The 23,342-nt window shown below is 36.5% G+C and overlaps 1 protein-coding gene across 6 annotated transcripts in view; it reads right to left on the bottom strand.

Moving 5' to 3' along the window:
* Nucleotides 1-1,286: 1,286 nt before the first annotated feature.
* LOC121384703 overlaps nucleotides 1,287-23,342 on the bottom strand; it is a 60,928-nt gene continuing 38,872 nt past the window's right edge. For 4 of the 6 annotated variants that reach the window (XM_041515198.1, XM_041515199.1, XM_041515202.1 and 1 more), the window contains exons 2-3: nucleotides 12,985-14,944; nucleotides 1,287-6,457 (exon numbers count right to left, since the gene is read on the bottom strand). In XM_041515198.1, the coding sequence (XP_041371132.1) occupies nucleotides 6,240-6,457; nucleotides 12,985-14,944 (2,178 nt within the window). In that variant the 3' untranslated portion in view covers nucleotides 1,287-6,239. Of the gene's footprint in view, nucleotides 6,458-12,984; nucleotides 14,945-21,315; nucleotides 22,021-23,342 lie in introns of those variants that run through there. The other 2 variants (XM_041515203.1, XM_041515200.1) reach the window with 2 other exon arrangements.

The raw sequence follows: 23,342 nt of genomic DNA on the forward strand, positions 1-23,342 counted from the left end.
TTATTGTAAATTAATCTCGCAAAATCGGTTTTCTTTTTATCATCCTATTCCCAACAATCTTAAAGCCGTGAAACAAACATAAAAATATGCCAGTCATTCTGACCTGGGATTTTATTCATTTTATTATTATTGGGGGGGGGGGGGGGGGGGGGGGAGGAGGAGGAGGAGGGGGAGGGAGGAGAGGAGAGGGGAGAGGAGAGGAGAGGAGAGAGAGGAGACGACGACGACATTGGTCACTTATAGTTTTGAAAATTAAAATAACCCTTTGCAAATGAAAACAGTTGCCCCAGAAACGGTAACTGTGCTATCGTTAAGTCCAGAGAACATTTCATAAACTAAACCATCAATATATGGTATTTGTCTATTATTGTGTACAATCAGTCAGCGAGGGACACACACAACCTAAACTATTGAAACTCGTACAATCTCAATTTGAAAGGTTAACCTGTACAAAAACACAAAACAATGCAGTAACTTGTTGAAACCAAAATAAAATAATTTTCTGGATCACAAACTCATCTGTTCTTCTATGAATACAAATGTAATTTTTCTTTTTCAAAACACGGGCTAAAGAAAAACAAAACAAGCTTCATGCCTAAAAGTACTCCATGCTTTTACATGTACTTCGTAAAATGACATCTTCAATATCAAAGTTTAAAAAAAAATATAATGTGTGTATTTGACTGGAACAATATTATCACCGTTTTAGCACTAATCCACGAGAAACGTATTATTACTATTTTGGCACCAATTCACTTAACATGGACTGTGGGATTACTTTGTCATCAAACTTACCGCAAGTTTCCTCTATACTAGACAATCAAGATTTAAACAAAATAACAGAAAATACAGTGAACACATAGAAAGGCATTTTAAGTAACTGCTAACTTGCTAGATAGAAAACAGTGGCAAGAAGTCACTTGACCTTAGAAATTCTAGCACCATGATATCCAATACAAAGCTTTGTCATAGTATAAATGATAAATGACAGTGCTTACACCTCTGTTGAAAATATGAATCTACACCAAGTTTTATAAGCATGGGCCCATATCTTCATTATTTATGACAATGGTCATTCTGGAATCAATACATACATGTATAACATTTGCACAGTATTTTACTAACTCAAAAACAAAACAAAACAGCTCCAGACATTCAAGTCACATTACAAAAAATACAAGTATACATTCATGCATACACATACAAACATATATACATTTCTACACTTCATAAATTATAATCATGGTATATTTGTAGGATTCATTAACAAATAATGCACAATGTAACAAATTTTATTGTTTATATTTTTGCATTTTCCATTCAGTTTTGTTAGATTAAGCATACATTTGGCACCAATTTGTACTATATGTCAGGTTTTAGAAAAAAATTCCACATTCTTGAAAATCCCAAGCACTGAATATTCCAGTACCTTTTAGGAACTGATGCTTTCTAGAATGTTTTGGTACTTTCTAGAATATTTCAATGGCTGCCCCCAGATGGTGTATATATATATATATATATATATATATATATATATATATATATAGGCCTATACGTGCATAGGACAACTTAGTATTTTTCAGGTGCGCAATGTGTTCATTGCAAGGCTGCTTACATTCTGGCGATTCATTTTGTTACGTTTGTGGATTCTACATTGGCCCAAGGCAGGTACAGCATGGAATCAAAGTATCTACGAAATTTGCACATGCTTATGGATTATACTTTAGCATGAAGATTGGGGATCAAGACAAATCATGGGCTCCACACGTCGATCGAATTTAGAGGGATGGATGCGAGGTGACCGCCCCTCAATGCCCTTTGCCATACTCAGAGTATGGAGAGAACAGAACCATGTGAATGACTGCTACTTCTGTATGGTGGATATTTCAAGATTCAAAAAAACTAAAAATCGACATCACATATCCAGATATTCCATCATCTATTGTTCCAGTTTCACACACTGAAGAATTGTCCATCTCCAGAGATAACCTGCTAAATATTTGGAGAGTCAAGGTGAAAATTTTGAATCTGAATCTGAAGAATCTTACGTTGGTCATACTGACGAAGAAAAGAAGCAATCACACTTTTCAAACCAGCAGGAACTGGATGATTTGATTCAAGATCTCTGGCTGACAAAAGTCTAATGCAGAGCTTCTAACATCAGTGATGGCGTGGAACCTTTTGAACAACAGTTATCGGAACTACAGCTGCTAGGAAAAGACATGAAAGATTCTCAAAACATGTTTTGGTGAAATATGATTTCTGTAATGACATTGGGAACTTGTTTCAAGAACTGGGTATTGGTTATAAACCAAATGATTGGCGTCTCTTCATAGACAGTTCCTCCCAAAGTCTCAAATGTGTTCTTCTGCACAATGGAAATCAGTATCCATCTACAACAGGTACAAATGGCAAGTCTGTGGCGATTTCAAAATGATTAGCTTCTTAAAAGGACTCCAAGGAGGCTATAAAAAACATTTTTGCTTTCTTTGCCTGTGGGACAGTCGTGCTACATGTCAACACTACTGCAAAAGACACTGGCCTCAAAGAGAACACTTTATTCCAGACATACAGAATGTGAAATACCAGACCTTGGTAGAATCGGAGAAAGTCCTTATGCCTCCACTGCATATCAAACTTGGGCTTGTCAAACAATTTGTGAAAGCACTTAACAAAGGCGGCGAAGCTTTCAAATACATTTCCAACATGTTTCCACATCTGTTGAAAGCAAAAATCGAAGGCGGTATTTTCACTGGACCAGATGTTCACAAGATGCTTCAGTCACAAGAATTTGAAGAAAAATTGACATCAAAGGAACAAAATGCTTGGAGGTCATTTAGAATAACAAAAGTGGGAATTAAAAAGTTAATAGAAAAGTTGATAAAGACTTATGAAAACCTTGGGTGCCGGATGTCTGAAATTGCATTTTCTCCATTTTCACCTAAATTTCTTCAGTGAAAATATGGGTGAAATCAGTGACAAATACTGCGAAAAATTTCACCAAGATACGTCAACTATGGAAAGAAGATATCAAGGGAAATGGGACTGCAACATGATGGGTGACTACCTGTGGGGGTTAGTACATAATGAATCATCAAGTCATCATGAATCATCATGTCATCGATGAAAGATATGAAAAACTCTTCATTTGTGATTTGTAATCTTTGTCGTCGATTTATACCTGTATAGTAGAACATGCAAAATATCTATGTAATATTTGTGTTAATAAATACCATTAAAAAATCTATCAATAATCTATCAATATAGTCTTTGGAGCTAAAAATCTCATAAATTTGTAAAACATTTCCTAGAAGTAGTGAAAGTGAGATTCTGTGACTAAAACTAACACTCTAGAAGAAGTAGTTACATTTTTGTAATCAGTACACTTAAACTGAACATAATCAACACAAAAATTGACATAACTAAGAACTTTGAAAATTTCTGTTACATTGCATAATTTATAATTTACTATATGCATCTTTTAACAAGTACTATATACCAAGCGAATGAAACATGTCTGTTTTTTAAAACTAAAACATTTGCAAGTAGATTATAACTATACACATACACAAACAAAATGGACTCGATCATTCTTGAATGATGGTATGCTCATCTCTTTATTTACCAATGTTAAGACAGAAATAAACAAGAATTCTATGAAATTAAATTGATGCCTGCCATAAACATTAAAACGTATTTGATGTTACTGATTGTTGTATCCATAAGATGTTCATCTCAATGCATGTTAAGGAAAAAAAATCTAAATAATAACCAAAACAAATTCAATGTTTTTTTTATTTTAGTAAAAAAAAATGTACATGCACTGTGATGACTATACAGGTACATGTACAACTATAAACCAAGTTTCATTCATTTAAACACAAAGCATTAAGATTGAGCTGAGCTCAGCACAAAAGTTGTCATTGTTACTGCTGCAGAAAAATACCTACATTTCACCCCTTTATAAACTTTATAAAGAGAGAAAAATTGAAGATAAAGCTAATTATTTTCTTCAATCACAATTTAGGAAAAACAAGTAAACTAAATGTATATATACACAATACTACAAGTACATGCCTATGATATTTTCTAACTGAAGTTATTGACATTAAACAAAACGCTATCACTGAAATTATTCACCACCAACCATATTTTAATGTAAAGTATGCAAGTAAGTAAGTTGTGTGTGTGTGTGTGTGTGTATTATATATGAATTAAGGCTCAGTATAAATATATGAGTACATAACTACATATATTCATGAATGTTTAGGATGTACTTTTGTATGTAAAGGTATGTCCTGCCATTGGCACAAAATTAAGACTGACCGTTCATGAACAAATTGGACATGTATATGAAACTAGTGATGGCCATCGGATGCAATTTCATCATCAATCATTGATTATAACCAGTTTTTAATGTTTAATTATAATGACCATATGGTCGACTTTATCAGGAAAGACCTAACAAATAATTTTACCTTTAATAATTATTTAATATCTTTTTCATTATTAAGTACACACAAAAACAAACACCAAATCCAGCATGTGGACACTAATGCCATCATCTAAACCAGAGGAACACTTAGTTAACATTCTCTGTGACAATTAATTATGGATCTCGATCATCACATCAGAAAAATTCACCGATACAAAGTTTGACTGATTGTAATCAAAAAGTATCAGTAGACTAGTGTTAAAACAATGTTCAATTATGGTGCAGAAAAAAAGAAAAAGTAAAAGAACAGAATACCAGTAATATTACTACAGTAGTAACATATGTCATACCTGCATGAAAGTGAAAATTAATTACTCTTGTCGTACTTAAAACGTATCAATATAAAAATATCCATTAAGTAAAAAGATTGGTGGTGTTATGTTTATATGAAAGGAAGACAAATCTGTCACTGTATATGATGACCGACAGCATGGAGAAACATGCACCTCTAAATTATTGTGAATAAGTGTGTCAGTTTTATTATTAACTCAGAATTAAAAATTGAAAACAATTTAAATAAAAAACCTTTGAAAAATACACCAATTATCATCTTTTCTCTCTCTTTTTTTTTTTTGAGGTGTGAGGGAGGAGGGGAGGGAGAGTCGAGAGTGTAAAATATTTTGGCACTACTATATATAGATCTATTCATAAATATTCAAATGTATACATGTCTGATTAATTTAACAGATGGACAGTGTGAAGTATTAGTAATATACCTTTGACCAATGACTAGATCAATTAATATTGTCTGGTATTGTCATTTCTTAGTTTTGGGTTTACAGCTGACTATGGGAAGGTTGTGTTAAAATGGCTAATTTAAAGATCATTTTATGAATCATTGTTGTCGTGAAATATCTACTATAAAGCTATTATAATGGTAAAGACAGTCTGGTCATCATTCTGGTGTGTGACAGCAATTGAACAGTTTAAATATTCCACAAGGTTATGTTTCTCCAAACAATACAATATCTATACATGTATACTCTGGAGACCTTTTGATGCTTACAAACTAACAACTTATATAATGTACTAGATGTCAAAACTATGCTTTAAGCACTTAAAAGTAATTTGTACAACCAATAAATACATTTATGTCAAATGAAAAGATAATAAAAAATGTTAAGTACAACTTTCACTGTTAATGAAAGCCTGATGGAAGAATTAAAATAAATTTGGAATATGAACTAAGGCTAAGTCACTGGAGGGTGATGAATTAAGTGCTAATGCAATAATTTAAGTTAAATGTGAACAGAAAGCGACTACACAATATAAAAATATTAATGGTACATTTGTACATGTGATGATTTCTGCCAGAGGGTACAATTATGAATTCTAAAATATCTTAAATTAATGGATATATTTTTGTAATTTTAAACAGATGATAAGAACTGCAGTTTAAATTTTGTCAGTCCAATTTAACCGCTGCAGGAGTGAGTTTGAATAAAAGAAAATTTATCTCTCAAAATTAAATAAAACAAATTATTACAACAAATGTGAATATACAAATGTATTTCATGGCAGACAATTTGAAAAGACTTGCATGTAAATGTAAAATAAAGCTGTTATTGGACCAAATTCATAAACACACTTCACATGTGAAAAACAACCACACAACAATGCATATTTAACAATATGCACAAAGTAATACATACTGAAATAAAACATTAAACATTATTGTTCTACATGTAATTATAGCAGACTACAACTTCACATTATATTGGGAGCCTTCTAAATCGGGAATTCTTCAGCAGTCAAGTTCATCAGCTGATGCATCTGCCATGCTCTGTAACAGCATGAGGTACTGGTGAGTGGCTGGATTCAACTCTGTAGTTAAGGTGACCAAGTGACCATAGAAATCGCTGACTTTAACGGACAGCGACTCTGACTCTCTGACAGCTTTGCACAGAGGACGGATGTCTTGATGGAGTCTAACCCTCTGGCTCAATGGCTGATGTTGATAACCTAAAATCAACAAGTATATTTATATGTTCCAAGCCAGATGGAACTGCTAGAAATACTTGGCAATTTTCAATAAACGTTTAAATTTTCAATAAACGTTTAAACTATCATTTGCCAATTTACCAACAACAAACAGAAGCAGAATGAACAAATAGTATAAAATGGTACAAACACTAAATAATTTTAATGGATATTAATGAAACAATATATGCAAGGGGAGTGGGTCACTTTGAAATATCACTATTCTGGACAGAATGTCCACATTTTGGCATGAACATCTAGAAGATAACCCTGCACCATTTTTATGTGGCTTAATCTGTTATAGTGAAGCACAAGGACTATTTAACCATGAGCAATTTTGTTTACCCTCCTTTACAAATTCTGCAAACTCGTGCAAGCAAATATTTTCACAAGCTTTCACAAATAACAATGTAATTCTAGTGTTGAGAATCCATTGGATTTTCATCATTGATCATCTGTTATCGGTTGACACCAACAGATCAACTTTCGATTACACAATTATATAGAATTATATAAATATTAAGAGGATTTGAATTATAAGGATTAAGCACCTATTGTGTTCACTGGGATCTAGACCCTACAAATGGCCAATTTTACTTTTAATCACAACATCAGTTGAGCCAGTCCAAGCAATTTTCAATTATAACAGATCAGTAGTACCAAAAAAACAAAAAAACAAAACCCCCCCAAAAAAAACCCAAACCCAAACAACTGAAAGCATAAAGTGCACAAAACTCAAAAGCATCATGTTTGATTTTTGCTACTACATACAACACCCAATTTTCTGCAGGTAGAGACACTGTAAGATACTACAATTTTTACGTGTACCCTAGAAGGTTGACACATTATTTAGATCAGTTTTATTACACAATACATATATATATGTAGGACAACTATTTTTTTTCAATCGATCCAGAGTGAACTTATAATGATAATCCTTTGCCACATTCTCATCTTGGGCTCTGAAAGTAAGTCAGTGTTCAGACTTCAAGACACATACTAAAGTTATTGTCAATAAATATGTAGTTGACAATACATGTACTAATTTTAGACTAACTGATCAATCAATTATATGTAGACTGCTGTAATCATAAAAACTAATATCCGGATTTCTCATTTTCATGCCGTATGTACATGTATGTATATCCCATTTCCCTGTAATTATTCCTGAATTTGGAACGGATCATCTACACAAATATGCCAGCATTTTTAAAACAATTTAATACTTTCCAAATGGATGCATATCAAAATCGTTTGATTTTCAGTGGTCTACCTTTGACTTTAAAAAAAGAAAAAAAGAAAAAAAACCTAAACATTCATACTTAATTATTGTACTACATGTACATGTAAGCCATTAGAAACAGACCCACCCCCACCCCCACCCCCTACACAAATGTAGTTGCACTCAGGAACTGGGCCCATATTTTCAAAGCCATCTTCGCCACGATGTCATAAATCTGTCGTGACTGCTGCAAATGTTATAGCGTATTTTCGAAATTGTCGTAACTCCAATATATCGTAAATACACTGTAGATCCTACGTCAAGTTCATACCTGTCGTAGACTAGAACCAATATGGAGCCTTACTTCTTATTTCATGATAATGACGAAGATACAGCTCCGCAGTTTTGTAAACATTAAAGTATTTTGCTGTCAAAACTTTAAAACAGTTTACTGCAACCGTGACCTTTGATTGTTACGCTACCCATTTCAGAAAATTTACCAATCGATATAATGGAGCCTGATCGGGGTTGTTGAAGAAGGCACAGACGTGAAACGTGATATGCACCTAAATAATGTATCGGAAAGCCCAAATAGAAGAACTATTACTGAAGTTAACCCAATTGACAATTTTTCACTATTTACAGCAATAAAAAAAATAGACATGAAACATTTTCAAAATTAATATTTGAAATGTCTTAGATTTTTAAAAAATATTTAAATAAAATATTATTTTATTAAATAATATTTATACAGCATTATTAAGATAGTAAAATATGTTGTGTGAATGTTTAGGGGGTGGGTGGATGTATGTACAAACGTTATGTAGGCTACATGGGATGAGTGTATTGAACATTTACATAAAGCTCTTTTTTATTACTAAAATATATATATATTTTTTTAATGTTTTTTTTACCTTCTCATAAACACTGTCACAGCAACAGTGTTTAACGTAGGTAGTTACAGCTATAGTTCTTCCCACAGGGAACTCCCTTTTTCATACTATGAAATTTACTACAAATTTTTAATTTCTAAGCGATTGTTTTCTAAACTGCACACAAAATGGTAAAAAAATGAATTTATTTCCGAAACACTTTTACTTTTCTTGTTAAAGGAAGGGACAATTAAGGCATTTGGCCTGGTATGCATATTCAACGATATATAATGCACATTATTGCTTAATATCAACAAATATAATCGTATAGTTAATTAATAAAACGGTTAAATGTGACGGCTATTATATATACTCTTCAAAAAAAGAAACGCAAAAGGGTACAAATGGGTTATAACTCCGATTTTATGTTTCCTACCGGTTCATGCTTTGTGAATATAAGGTCATTGCATGTCCCAAACACATTCCCACGGTTACATTCGATAAAACGCAGCTACTGTACAATAAAGTTCCAAAATGTGAATATTCGCAAAAACGCAGCCACGTGCAAACCATGTCACCACTGCACGTGCGTTGTCTGCACGTGCAACATGAACACCGACAGTATAAAAGTGCAGGGTGTTCGATTGCCTGGCCTCTGTATCTGGCCGACAGTTGACAATCCAGGAATGCCACGTCTCAGTGAACCGCAGAGAAACAATGCCATCGGCCGACTAGACGCAGGCGAATCCAGAACGGCCGTTGCCAGGGCATTCCATGTGTCCCCAAGCACCATCTCCAGACTGTGGGACCGTTACCAGCAACATGGATCAACACGTGACCTCCCTAGATCCGGTCGACCACGGGTCACTACCCCCGGGCAGAACCGCTACATCCGGGTACGCCACCTTCGGGAACGATTGACTACTGCCACCTCCACAGCCGCAGCAATACCAGGTTTGCGCAGGATATCCGACCAGACCGTACGGAACCGCCTACGTGAGGTAGGAATTCGTGCCAGACGTCCAGTTCGAGGTGTCATCTTAACACCACAACACCGTCGACTCCGACTGCAGTGGTGCCGACTGCAGTGGTGCCAGATTCATCGACAATGGCCTCAACTGCGATGGAGACAGGTGTGGTTCAGTGACAAGTCCCGATTTCTGCTCCGACGTCATGATGGAAGATGTCGCGTGTATAGGCGTCGTGGTGAACGTTATGTGGCAAACTGCGTGCAGGAAGTGGACAGATTCGGCGGGGGTAGTGTCATGGTGTGGGCAACCATATCACACACTGGCAGAACTGACCTGGTCCACGTGCAGGGCAACCTGAATGCACAGGGCTACACTGACCAGATCCTCCGGCCACACATCGTTCCAGTTATGGCCAACGCCAACGCAGTGTTCCAACATGACAACGCCAGGCCTCACACAGCACGTCTCACAACGGCTTTCCTACAGAACAACAACATTAATGTCCTTCCTTGGCCATCGATATCACCGGATTTGAACCCAATTGAGCATCTATGGGACGAGTTGGACCGACGCCTCCGACAGCGACAACCACAGCCCCAGACCCTGCCCGAGCTGGCAGCAGCCTTGCAGGCCGAGTGGGCCACCATCCCCCGGGACGTCATCCGTACTCTGGTTGCTTCAATGGGCAGGCGGTGCCAGGCAGTTGTCAACACACGCGGAGGCCACACCCGGTATTGACTCCAGATGACCTTGACCTTGGTGGTGTGTCCTATCACTTACTCACAATGGACTAGAGTGAATTGTGAACAATCCTGCAACATTTGGTAATTATCGGACTCACCATTCAATAATTAAATCAATTCTCCAAACGTTACGACAATGTGGTTTTGCGTTTCTTCTTTTGAAGAGTATATAACGGACGCAGCCATTTTGTACCATCTCAATGAGTACGCCGTCTGGTGAGCTGGTGGTTACGTAATACTTAACGCGTAACGTCAGGAATGAGCCTTAGAACTAGAGAAACACAATCTACCTGGTTTTTGCGGGATAATAAAGTCATACATTGCAATGTTTTGTAATAATACACATCCCAGTAAGCCAGCAATAAGTATATCCAGCACTATATATATTGTCAAAGTGGCTACACAACAGGTCGAAATAATTAACAATGTTATGTCCATGCATTAACCTACGCATTGAAATGCTACACGGAGTGTTTTCTTAGTTAATTGGTCTATGCTGTTAGTTGCTCCTACCTGTGATTCCTGATTGGAAGGTGTGTATTTGATTGGTAATCAGACTAGCCAATTAATTGACTCTTTCTAGACACAAAAATACATACCGGTATTGTAAAATATTACCTGTCGCCCCTAAAATGGTAATGGACATGATTTATTACTGTAAATAGTTCTGCTTTTGTTTACACTGTACATACAGGAGATGGTCAGGAGCTGACGTCACTTCGCCCCAAGCTATCCCACCGGACGTCACAAAAACAAAACAAAATGGCTGCCACCAGTTAGCAGGAATAATCATGTTTTTTTATTAATTCTAAAATTAAGCAGTTTTCATTTCCTAAAGTGTCAGTATGTGGTCCGGGTATGCATCTTTCCAACACATAAGGCTCTTGTTTGAGTTGACCCTACCTTTTAAGTAAAACCAAAACTGAAATTATTTTAAAAAAAAAAAATTTGGTAGGAGGATGGGACAAAGTATATATATAGATGTAAACACACAATGATTATAAATCTAGTTGAAATGCATGCATATCTGCGCCATTGGCGTAGCCAGGATTTTATATTGCCCCAAACTTTAAATAATTTTTAAAACATTGCGGGGTGTATGGTTTAACGTTACAGGGGGAGGGAGTGTGTCTAATTTTAACACAAATATTTAAATGGCCTCTTAGGCTGCATCCATTTTCGTTCTTGGATTTGCAATTTTTTGTTATTAAAGTATAAAATTAAAGTTTGTTTTGTTTAATGACACCACTAGAGCACATTGATTTATTAATCATCGACTATTGGATGTCGAACATTTGGTAATTTTGACATATAGTCTTAATGAGAAAACTAATTTTTCTATTAGTAGCAGGGGATATTTTATATGCACCACCCATAGACAGAATAACACTGGCTGGGACGAGAAATAGCCCAATGGACCCACCGACGGGGATCGATCCCAGGCCGACCTCGCATTAAGTGAGCACTTTACCACTGGTCTAAAATATTCAGGATCAAATAATTTTACAAACTGATTTGTGTGTATATATATATAGCACTTTGTATTCTGGAACTAATGTAGCCTAATCACTTAACCAGCCAAAAAGTTGGACTTCTTCCCTACATCTGTAATTAAAATTTCCACTTCAATAGAACATTAGTTTCCCTTATGGGGCCTCTTTGTTGGTGGTTCGGACGCTTGCATAGAAAGAAGTGTTTTATTTAACGACGCACTCAACACATTTTATTTACGGTTATATGGTGTCAGACATAAGGTTAAGGACCACACAGATTTTGAGAGGAAACCCGCTGTCGCCACTACATGGGCTACTCTTCCGATTGGCAGCAAGGGATCTTTTATTTGCACTTCCCACAGGCAGGATAGCACAAACCATGGCCTTTGTTGAACCAGTTATGGATCACTGGTCAGTGCAAGTGGTTTACACCTACCCATTGAGCCTTGCGGAGCACTCACTCAGAGTTTGGAGTCGGTATCTGGATTAAAAATCCCACGCCTCGACTGGGACTGCCACAACGCCACTGAGGCCGGTCGCTTGCATAGTATCCATTCTGGAAGGTCACCGTATACCGAGATGACGTTTAGAGGGAATTTCCTTGATGACATCACCGAGAAATACCCAATCTTTTCTATCTCCACTTAATGAAGTTCCCATTTTTGTAAATATGTCGTAGCTAAGATGGCTTCGAAAATACGGGCCCTGATTAAAACTTAAATTGTGGGAAAACATTTAATCTCTGGTCACTCGTGGATAATCTTGCAACTGTAGTAAAACATTTAGACAGTTAAAAAACAAACACACACAAAACACATCAACCAAAGCTTCTAGATTATGGTAGCCCCACTTCCATGGCTAGTGATATTCAGTGTTGGGCTAGTAAATACCTACTATAACTAGCCAGATGGCTAGTGGAAAAAAACCACTCGTCAAATGCTGCAGTTAAATATTTTGTAAATATGAATATCCTGCCCCCTCTCTCCACCACCAATCTAAGGATTTTAAGCTCTATATCCCTCTTTAGGTAACATATCGGATTATTACTATTAGTAAAATTGTATTTATTTAATATAGGGCTATTGAATTTTTAATCATGGCTAGTACATTTTTAAAATCACTGATCCCATAGTTAGTTGATTTAAAAAAAATTCTATAAGCCCTGACGACATCAACAAAAACCCACCTTACATGTCCAGCAATCTTACCTTGGGCACACCTGAGATAGCTTTGAGTTACACAATGAACAAGAAAGGCCAACTCTTCACAGCTAGATGCTGAAAACTGTGACAAACTTCTGGCATCAACAGGATCATTTTCCTCATCTGAAGGCGACTGTGGTGGGGTCATGGGACTTTTGGGAGGAAGAGCTTCAAAGTAAGATTCTATCACATCATTCAGCGAACTGGGAAAATCTTCACAAGAAACGTATGTCACGTCACAATTGTCTTCTAGAATTCTTTGAACAACTTTGAATTGTAACAGATCACTACTAACCGATTGCAAAAAGAGTTTTTTATGATTAACATCAGGCAAATACATGTATGTGTGGACCATTTCTCCTCCTACACGCTTTGCTGCTTCTATACAACTCCTGCTAACATTGATGCCAATCTCCAGCAGCTTTTGTAAGTTGGGTAACAATTTTGGCACATATACACTATCAATGTTTTCTTCTGCTGGTAGATGATTGAATTGTTGTTCTAACCTTGAGTCCCGTAATTCTTTGTATTCATCTGATGTGACTATGGTGCGAATCCACTGCACTATTTTGTTCATGTTTGAAAATGCACAATCAGACGAAAGAAGCCTGTAAGCTTGCGTCTTCTTAATTTTATAAGGATTTGATATTTTGATCGAACCAAGTTCTGCTTGAAAACAAGTACATACAAGATCAAGCAACAGACAAACTTTAGGATAAAGGTTTGCAGCACTGTCAGAGTTTTTGTTCATTGTTAACAAATCTAAAAGGTTTTCAATAACATCCCATTCAACTCTCAACAATGTTGGATGTTTTTGCAATATGGTGCTTAACAGTTTGCCTGATTTGAGGACAACCTTCAAGCAACTGTTGCCAAGCAGTCCTCTGTTAGTAATTTCTTGTACAATTGACTCTGTTGGTTTCAACAAGAAATCATCTACAAGTCGTAAACTGTAATCAAGAAATGCATCACCTTCTTCTAATGCTGCCTCTATTGTATTGATATGCATATCTGATAAGGATGCTGCCAGACATTCTTCCTCAACCTCTAATCTGGGAAACATTGGTCGATTTTGTTTCAAGTTTACTTTCTTTCCTTTGTTGAAAACACTGCTAGTACAATCTAAATCTGTCTGAGGTTCAGCAACAGGAAAAAATTGTTTGATATCACATTGTTTAGATGATGCTTTCGACTCAACTGCAGGGACACGCACCTGCCTTAGCAACCCACATTTCTTAAATGCGTGCACGGTCTTCTTTGTATGTTCCCATTCTTCATCTGTAGTGTTTTCTGAATGACACTCTATACAGGAACTATCTGTGTTATCATCATTATTTACACAACAATCTGATATTCCTTCTCTAGTCTGAAAGCCTGAGCACAAGCCGGAGGCTGGGCTGTTTGAGGCCGATGGAGAAGTAGAACATGTTTCTGACACAGTCACTTCATTCAGAACATCTAAAAAATGGCGATTACTTCTATCTTGTATACAACTTTTGGAGGTTACAAAATCACTTTTACAACGCTCTCTCTGCACTTTGGTTAACAAAGCAGCAATCTTTGCCTTTGCATTTTGATCAAAAACTACTGGTTTAGAAACCCTACTCACATCAGCTGGCCTTGTTTCGGCAGATGTTACTGTACCTAAAATTGCTGCAAGGTTGTTTATTCTACACGTATTTGAATTAATTTCAGGAGACGGTGAATCAGATGCAGAATCCGTTTCATCAATATCTGGAAGATCATCAGAGAATTCAGTTTCCGAACCAACTTCAGTCTTATAATGATGGAAGGATGCAAAAATATTATGGTTGTTGAAGATTGATAATCTTGGTTTCTTGCATGGTGGATGCAATTTTTGGTTCTCCCTTTCTTTCTTTATTTGTGACCATGTTTTTCTTTTGGAGGTCTCAAACTTCTTAAGGCATGTCATTCTTCTTTCATTTCTGTATCGCAATGTCTTTACCTGCAAAAGAAGACACATTGTATTTAAAGCCGCACACCCTAGTTCATTCCAGCGAAAATAAATTATAATTTAGTTAATCTACAAACCTGTAACACACTTAGATCACGTTTTTATCAAATGGAGTGAAAAAGCAGGTTTTATATCGATAAATACCATGGGAATCCCCATGTCCCAATTGCTTGAAATAATTTTGAAAGCACAACAATGCCTACGTCACGACAAATTTCACAGACTTGGGGTGCGTTCGTTTCACCTCTCCTGGACATGTTCCAACTCTTCTGTCCTGGTTGTATCTCCTCTCCAGATATTGTAAGACTTAGCAAAATTATTGGTTTTAAGGGTATGTAACGTTTTGTATTGAGACACTTACTTGTGTGAACTTTATTGTTACTGAAAATGTTCACGAACTGTGAAGAAAAATCTCACAAATGAACAACAACAAATCGGATGTTGATTGCGCGAACCGTGCACGAGAAAACAAACCGAATCAAAATGATAACGGTCACGTGGTATACCAACATCTGTGACGTTTACACAGGAAGATTCCCTCTAAAAATAGATTGGACCTCGCTTGCTTAACGGTTTTTTCTCGACAGCATGTCTTATTGAAAAAAAGAAAAAAATGCATTTCGTGGTTTTACAAACATCAGGATTACCAAAAAGCACTTCAGGTGAATGGAAATGTGTATTCTAAATAATAAAATGTAAGTAAAGTGCAATTTTATTTGTGAAAAATGGGGTTTAATAGCGAAAAACAACGCCGTAATGGTTAACAAATAAATGTAACTAGGGTGTCCCTTTAATCCAGTTATTTACTAAAATTCACCCCTGTAAATACCTACTCTGAATTCCAAAACATCTTCCAAATGTGTATTTACAATATAAAATTTTGCCATGCTTTTTGCCACGAAATAATTTGAGGGTATGTAATAAAAACAAAAACAACTTTAAATGCCCCATATGTTTGACATATTTCAAAATGAGATACTGCACTGCATGTCCTTTGACAAATTTTCAATAAGTTCTCTATAACAATTAAAAAAATATATATATCCATTACTTCTACGATTTTAGGATTCATGTAGTTTTACCCTCCACACCCTGTGGCAGAAACCCTGTTAGCATTTGTACAGATTTCTTGTGATTACAGTAGTTTAGTCGATTAACATCTTTGACAAACAGGTGCTTTGTGTGTACTCAAAATAACTGGTCAACAAATTAGAGGTATTTTAACAGTAATGTTGTCAGTTCCGTAGGGAAGGTTATCTAGAGTGGAGGGGAACAATCTCTAGTGCAGGGGTGGGGGTGGGTACCATCTAGTGAGGGCAAGCACACTTGATTTCATCTTCGAAATTTTTTGTATCGTCCACCTGAAATGTCAAAATTAGCACTGGACAGAGTTCATAACAATAAGTACAGCTGTGATGACATGCACTTATGAATCAATGTCTTAACAGTGATGATATCAGGTGTTTGTGAAAGCTGAGCATATCCTGCCCCATCACGAGTACTGCCACCACAGCTGTCAAGTCTGTCACTTCATCTAAAACAAAGAAAAAATTACAAGTGTGCAAAACTTTCACCAGAGAGATGAAAAAGCATGCATTTAAGTTCAAAATATGTAATAGCATCAGCCATCATTTTGGTCACTGATGCATCATATTTAGTAGATATAGCCTCCAAATGTCTACAATGAAAAGTATTGAATGCCCTCAGAAGTCCTGGACATCATAACCTTGTGCCAGAATGATGACATTTGTTTAAAATCAGCATACAATGAGCATACCCTAAGGTATCTTAGAAGTTTGGCATGTAGACACCAAAAGCTGGAGTAAAGGTATACTCCTGGACATAAAGGGAAAATTAAGTATTGCCAAATTGAAGTCATCCCGTTCGTCATACAGCTTAGTCTGGAGACAATTCTGTTGTATGTGTTTGCAGGCACTCTAAAGCAATTGCAGGCACTCTTAAGCAATCTCAATATATGACTTTTGAAATAACAAACAACATGAAGGAATTTATAAACAATGGAATGTTTTTAAAACCAAACTTTTCAGTCAGTAAATTTCAATGCGGTTGGATGTTAATGGAATGCTAAAGCAAGGCTTTTGGACTGAAGTACTAATCAAAATTATACCCAGGTGATTTTCCAGTCTTATATATTATTTATAAAAATCTCTGGAATAAAAACCATAAAAATGTGTCCGTATTATCATGACCTGTTATGATATTCTAACAACCGGTACCTAAACTATAATAATAATAATAATAATAAATTCTTTATTTAGTGAGGGTAACACAGTTAGCAAAAGCTAATCTTCCCTGAGGCCCTCAACTGTCAATAAATGACCTGTTATAGATAGAAATATGAGATTTATTTACAATTTTACTATAAAACATATGTAATATGAAACAGACTATAACACCAAGTTTGATATTGAACACACCTGAGACCACCTCTCTGCTTAGCTTAGTACTTGTGATTTCACCTGTCAAGTGTAATCAATATAAATCTGGGTGTTATAGTCTGTTCCAAATTACATATGTTTAGCAGTAAAATTGTAAATAAATCTCACATTTCTATCTATAACAGGTCATTTATTGTCATTTTTTCTACCGGTTGTTTGAATAACATAACAGGTCATGATAATACGGACACATTTTTATGGTTTTTATTCCAGGAATTTTCATAACTAATATATAAGACTGAAAAATCACCTGGGTATAATTCTGATTAGTACTTTAGTATGCATAATATTCAACAATATATAATGCACATTAATGCTTAATATCAAGTATAATGTTATAGTTACTTAATAAAACAGTTAAACAGTTAAAGGGACATTCCTGAGTTTGCTGCATTTTAAGATTTTTCCTACTAATAAAATATTTCTACGATTAAACTTACATATTATATATATATTCTTGTTTAAAATAGCAGTATCTGTATATTCAATGTGTTTCTGGTCGTTTTAATATTTGTAAGAAGCCCAAACTGGATTTTGTCTTCAAATAATTTTGTACGTACGAAAAAAAATAATTTTAGGAAATAAAATGAAATTTAATCTAGTACAAATATTAGAACGATCAAAAATACGTTTAATATACAGCCACTAATATTTTATGCAGAAAAATATATTTGATATGTAATTACAATCGTTAAAAAGTTAAAATTTGCAGCAAACTCGGGAATGTCCCTTTAAATATTATGGGCGCAGCCATTTTGTACCATCCCAGTGAATACGCCCTCTGGTGAGTCGATGGTTACGTAATACTTAATGTGTCATGTCAAGAATTAAGTCTTGGAACTGATGCATCGCATGCATCGCAATGTTCCGTAATAATATCCATCCCAGTAAGCCAGCGATAAGTATATACTATTTTTCAATAAAAAATATACCATCACTGTCAAAGTGTTGAAATAACTGTATTGTTTCAGCCATAACTTAATTACATAATAAGTGGAGTGGGTTTTTTTTTAGTTAATGGTCCTTTCTTTCCATGCCAAGACAAAACCCCACTTGGACAAAAGCACACTCATTAATAAGAACTCTGGACAAACCCCACTCTGAAATATTTCTAAGTGCACTACAAAGGAATGGTTTTTATCAGAAATTTTGGTTGTTGTTTATTTCTGAAGAATCCTCTGACACATTGCAAAGATATGGCCAGTAGTAGATGGCTTCCCTTCATTGCTAGTTACATCACAATTGATCTTCATCTAAAATCAGGATTCTGAACCAAAAAACATTCTGAAATATTTCTAATTGCACTTCAAAGGAATGGGTTATAATTTAAAATTAGGTTGTGTTGATTGCTAATAATCCACTAATGACACACTGCAAATGTATCAGTAGTAGATGGCTTCCCTTAATTGCTAGTTGCATCACAATTTGCATTTGCATATAAAGGCACCAGAAAACTGGAATACTAATTACAATAAGCAATATACCTACATGAAGATCATTACTAACCACAAGGGTGGTTTAAAGCTAATACACAAGGGTTACATGTACACCAGGAAGTATGCCAAGAAGACTGAGATGTTAAACAAGTCTCAGTTTAGTCAAAACGTTGTTTTATGCTGTAGTTTAAATTGCCAGGAAACAATGGGTTTTTTTTCCACTTTTGACAATTATACCAGTGTTATATTTTTTTTTTTCATTTGACAATTATACTAATGTTATATACAGGGCTGGCGCTGTCGGTAGCCAAATTTGCCATCTTCTGATGTGAACAAACCGATACATAATCTATCCAACACCCCAAACATAATAATAATACCAAATATTCAATTAGCGTAATAGCGATCTCGCGATCGGTAACGAGAAACGGTGTCATTCAGAATACAGCAGTCCTAATGATGTTTGCTTATTTTAATAATTACGGTTATTAATTTTAACGGCATGCATTCAACATGTATGACAACAATGCCTGGAAGATATGTAACTTGTTATTTTAACTTTGTAAAGTCTTTGAACCAAAGTAATAAAAACAGACCGACAATGCGTGTCAATTTGAATACGCATGCCAGTTCAGGGCCAAAAGACATGTAGGCTATCCCAAGGTCGAGTTCAGCCAGACCGAGCTAAAACAAAACGTTCGTAAGATTGGTTTGTGCGCTTCGCGTTAAACCAAATGGACACTACGGACACCAATCAATTGTACGCGAACGTTAGAAAGAACGTTCGTTGGCTTAACCGAGGACAGCTCTCGGCTTGAATATACGTCACGCTTTTAGAGTCAGCCGACACCCACGTTGTCAAGAGACATCGCTGCAGCCATTAAACAATTACACAGAAGTAAATCTTGATGTAAATTTGTAGAAAAAACAAGTTGTTCGCATCGATGAATACCTAGCTGCAGTTTCGTTTATTTCCTTTGTCTTTGTTAATTTCATTATATATGTTATATTATGGAATAAATATATGTACTTTGTTCTGACGATGAAAGAGTGGTTATTAGGCCAAAATCTGAACTGAATTTTGTTTATATTCATAACCCTTATACACATCATGTGTAAAAGCTCTTCCCCATGAAGTGGGTGTTTTGTCCAAATGGGCTGTCGAATGAGTGGGGTTCTGTCCAGTGGGGTTTTGTCTGAATGGATTTTTGTCCAATGGGGTTATGTCCGGTTACCGGCATGCACATGTGATTCCTGATAGGCAGGCAGGTGTATATTGCATAGTAAATTAGCACGGTCTAGACAAACATACAAAAATACTTGCCAGGTTTTTTAAGATCACAGAGTATTGTGAGATAACCTGCCGCCCACTACAATGTTAATGGACATTATCAGCCGTCCTGCTTTATTACTGTAACTAATTCTGTAAAACCCTTGATTAAGCAGACTTTCCCATCTAAAAATAACATTGAGCAATTGCGTAGTCCCAAAGAAAAGAGAATTATCACTTGGGTATCGTGAGTGGTCGTTTTTGCTCCAACGTACTCTACCAATAGGCCTAATAGAAATACTATATAACTCCCATTTCGTTCTGTTGATGCAAATTGAAATATATTTAGTTTATTATACTATAAAGTCATTTATGTTGTTTTACAAGTCTGGTTGATTAAAGCGAAGCGCCTTGCCTTAAATTACTGTTTACTGTTTTGTTTACACAGTGCATACTATGATACAGGAGTTGGTCGGAGCTGACGTCACATCGCCCCAAGCCATAATACCGGACGCAACTTCCCCCAGTTAGCAGGAATAATCACGTTTTTCATTTCTTAAAGTGTCAGTATGTGTTGGTGGTGCGGGTATGCATCTTTGCAACACATAAGGCTCATGTTTGAGTTTACTATCCCTTTAACTAAGACATATTAATTACATGATGTTAATGCACTTGAAAAGTTGTCAGTAAAAGTTTCGACCACCATAACAAAAGATAGATGCAATTAGAAATGTGTTTTGTTTGAGAAGGCCCTACTATTTGTTACTTAAGTGCTGTAGCTACAGAAAATCGTGAAAACCATACATTTTATTATTGGGGGGGGGGGGGGGGGGGGGGGGGGGGTGAGGAGAGAGAGGAAGGGGACATTGATCCTGAACAAAATGTAGAGTTACAGGTGAGACCTGATCAATCGTTCTCAACTTATTTCGAAGGCTGTTATAATGACCACACTAGATGAGTAATCAAGTTTTCTTTTTAGATACTTTGCTTAGGAATAGCAGGTTTTAATTGTTCTTGGTAATACGAAATAAACAATAATTATAGTGCCCAGTCGTAAGATGTTATTGTATGACGTAGAGTAGCCAGAGTACTCTGCCGTTCAGGAGGGCTTACTCCCATTTGGTCGAATTCCCAATTGGTCGAACTGCTAAAACAATAGATATGGTTCAATGGTCTTACTGACATGCATGTTATTACCTCAGTCATTATAATGAACTGTTCCAGATTATTTTTTGAAGCAGCAGTTTCTTTCAGAATGTTACACTCACAATATCACAATCACTGCAGCTTCATGAGATGACCAGTGGCGTCCAGGTACTGCAGGGGTGTCTTGGTTCTGTCAGTGAGTTGCTGCTCGAGGCGACGGACTCTGATGTCGAGATCCCGTACTCTTCTCTTCCTCGGTGGTGATGCAGCTCCATCATTCAACTGCACCAACTTTGCTCTTTCACATTTCTCTATCCCCTTGACCATGTTCATTACATACACAGGTAATCAGGTAGTTGTTATATAACAGACGAGTACTTAGTTTTCGACCAATTGACATTTCGGCCAATTGGGAATTCGACCAAATGAGACGACACCGTTCAGGGGATAGAGGAAAATTTTGACAGTTTATGATCGCTTAACCGTACAAATGTCTGTCTAGCTCTCGAACGGGAGTACTCAGGCTAGACTTCGAGGTGTTACATGCCACTTGTCGTTCTAGTGGGACGTAACACTGATATTTGCCAAGATATTTTTTATCCATACGGGTAACAAAATTAAAACCGTAGTCATACAATGTAGTTAAACGTTTTATCATAAAGCCGGCTACGAATTCCGCGAATCCCAGATTTTTTAAATTATGAAATGGAATCCCAAAATATCTATATTATATAAAATTCGTTTCAAGACGAAAAAACAACAACAACCCATGATGGTATAGCCATAAAATGTGTTTATACTAGTATACAATCCAGAGTTTATTACTGCATTTTTACCCCCGTTTTTTTAATGTTGAAATAGACCAACAAGTTCGCCTATTGCATAAGTAGTCTCGCCCGATATTTTTAGAATGTGTTGGTCGATATTTAAATTGTTATTTATATATGAAATATCACCTGGACATGGAAGTCCACGCAATGCTGTTAGATCTTCTGGTAGACCAGTAGAGCTAATTTTAATCAAATTGATACTCCCGGAGAATGTTTGTTTTAAAAATGATGATTGTGTAACCATTCCCTTCGACATACCTGAGATGTTATGTTAAATGCACATACTATTCATGCTTTATTCGCACAACTTGCCGTATGCGCATTTCGGGTCACGTGTTCCGGTTTGAGTGCGAGTGCGAATAATTTTAACATGCTCATATACCACTAGAGTTTCGAGCAAGTCCGTCCCGGGGCCTGTCTCTGGGGGGTGAAAATGGACAGAATTTTGAAAATAGAAATTAGTAAAAGAAATTAGTAGGATTAAAATTAGAAAGAAAAATGTTACAAGCCAAAAGTAAAAAGAATTGACTGCTCGGTCGAATATTTATATAATTTGGAGCATTTTGGAAGGACAGTCCAAAAATAAATAAGAGAAAGAAGAGAGGATCGGACTATTTAATAATATTAAAAAAAGAAAAAGAAAAAGAAAAAAAGAAGTAATTTCGACATGAACTTTTGAACGAAGGTCTAAAAGTTTTTAAAGTCCGATCTATACGTCCACGTAAGTGGCCTCGTTAAGGCCGTTAAGTTGTTACGTCGGCGAGGCTGGAGTGTCCCGGAGGTTCGGCAGCAGATGTTGGCGTCGTAACAGGGTACTGACTACCGTACCGTAGTCGGGGCCGCAGACCGCTCGGATCATCTTACGTAGATTCCGGTTGTCCAACTTATTCGAAAGTATGGCCTGTCTATAGGTCTGCTCCCTCCGGTGCGTCACGACTACGGTGTGGTGAGCACCGAACATCTTGCTGTGAAGTTCGTACTCACTGCCGTCCTCCAGGGGTCTCCAGTCCGCGTTGAGGTAACTGCCACGGAGCTTGTGCTGATGAAGGTGTTTCTTCAGTCCGCTCACTGCGACGGTCCACTCGGTGGTCGACAGTTCCCGCAGGGCTGGTCTCGTCAACTCAGGCTGGGCCGGGGGCGGCGTCGCAGAAGGGACAGCCGCCAGCTTTGGTCAAATGTCAAATGTTTGACACTCAATTACTCAATTGACGATGATTAATTAATCAACGTGCTCTAGTGGTGTAGTTA

The sequence above is a fragment of the Gigantopelta aegis genome, chromosome 10 (genome assembly GCF_016097555.1).
Source record: "Gigantopelta aegis isolate Gae_Host chromosome 10, Gae_host_genome, whole genome shotgun sequence".
Taxonomy (NCBI): Eukaryota; Metazoa; Mollusca; class Gastropoda; order Neomphalida; family Peltospiridae; genus Gigantopelta; species Gigantopelta aegis.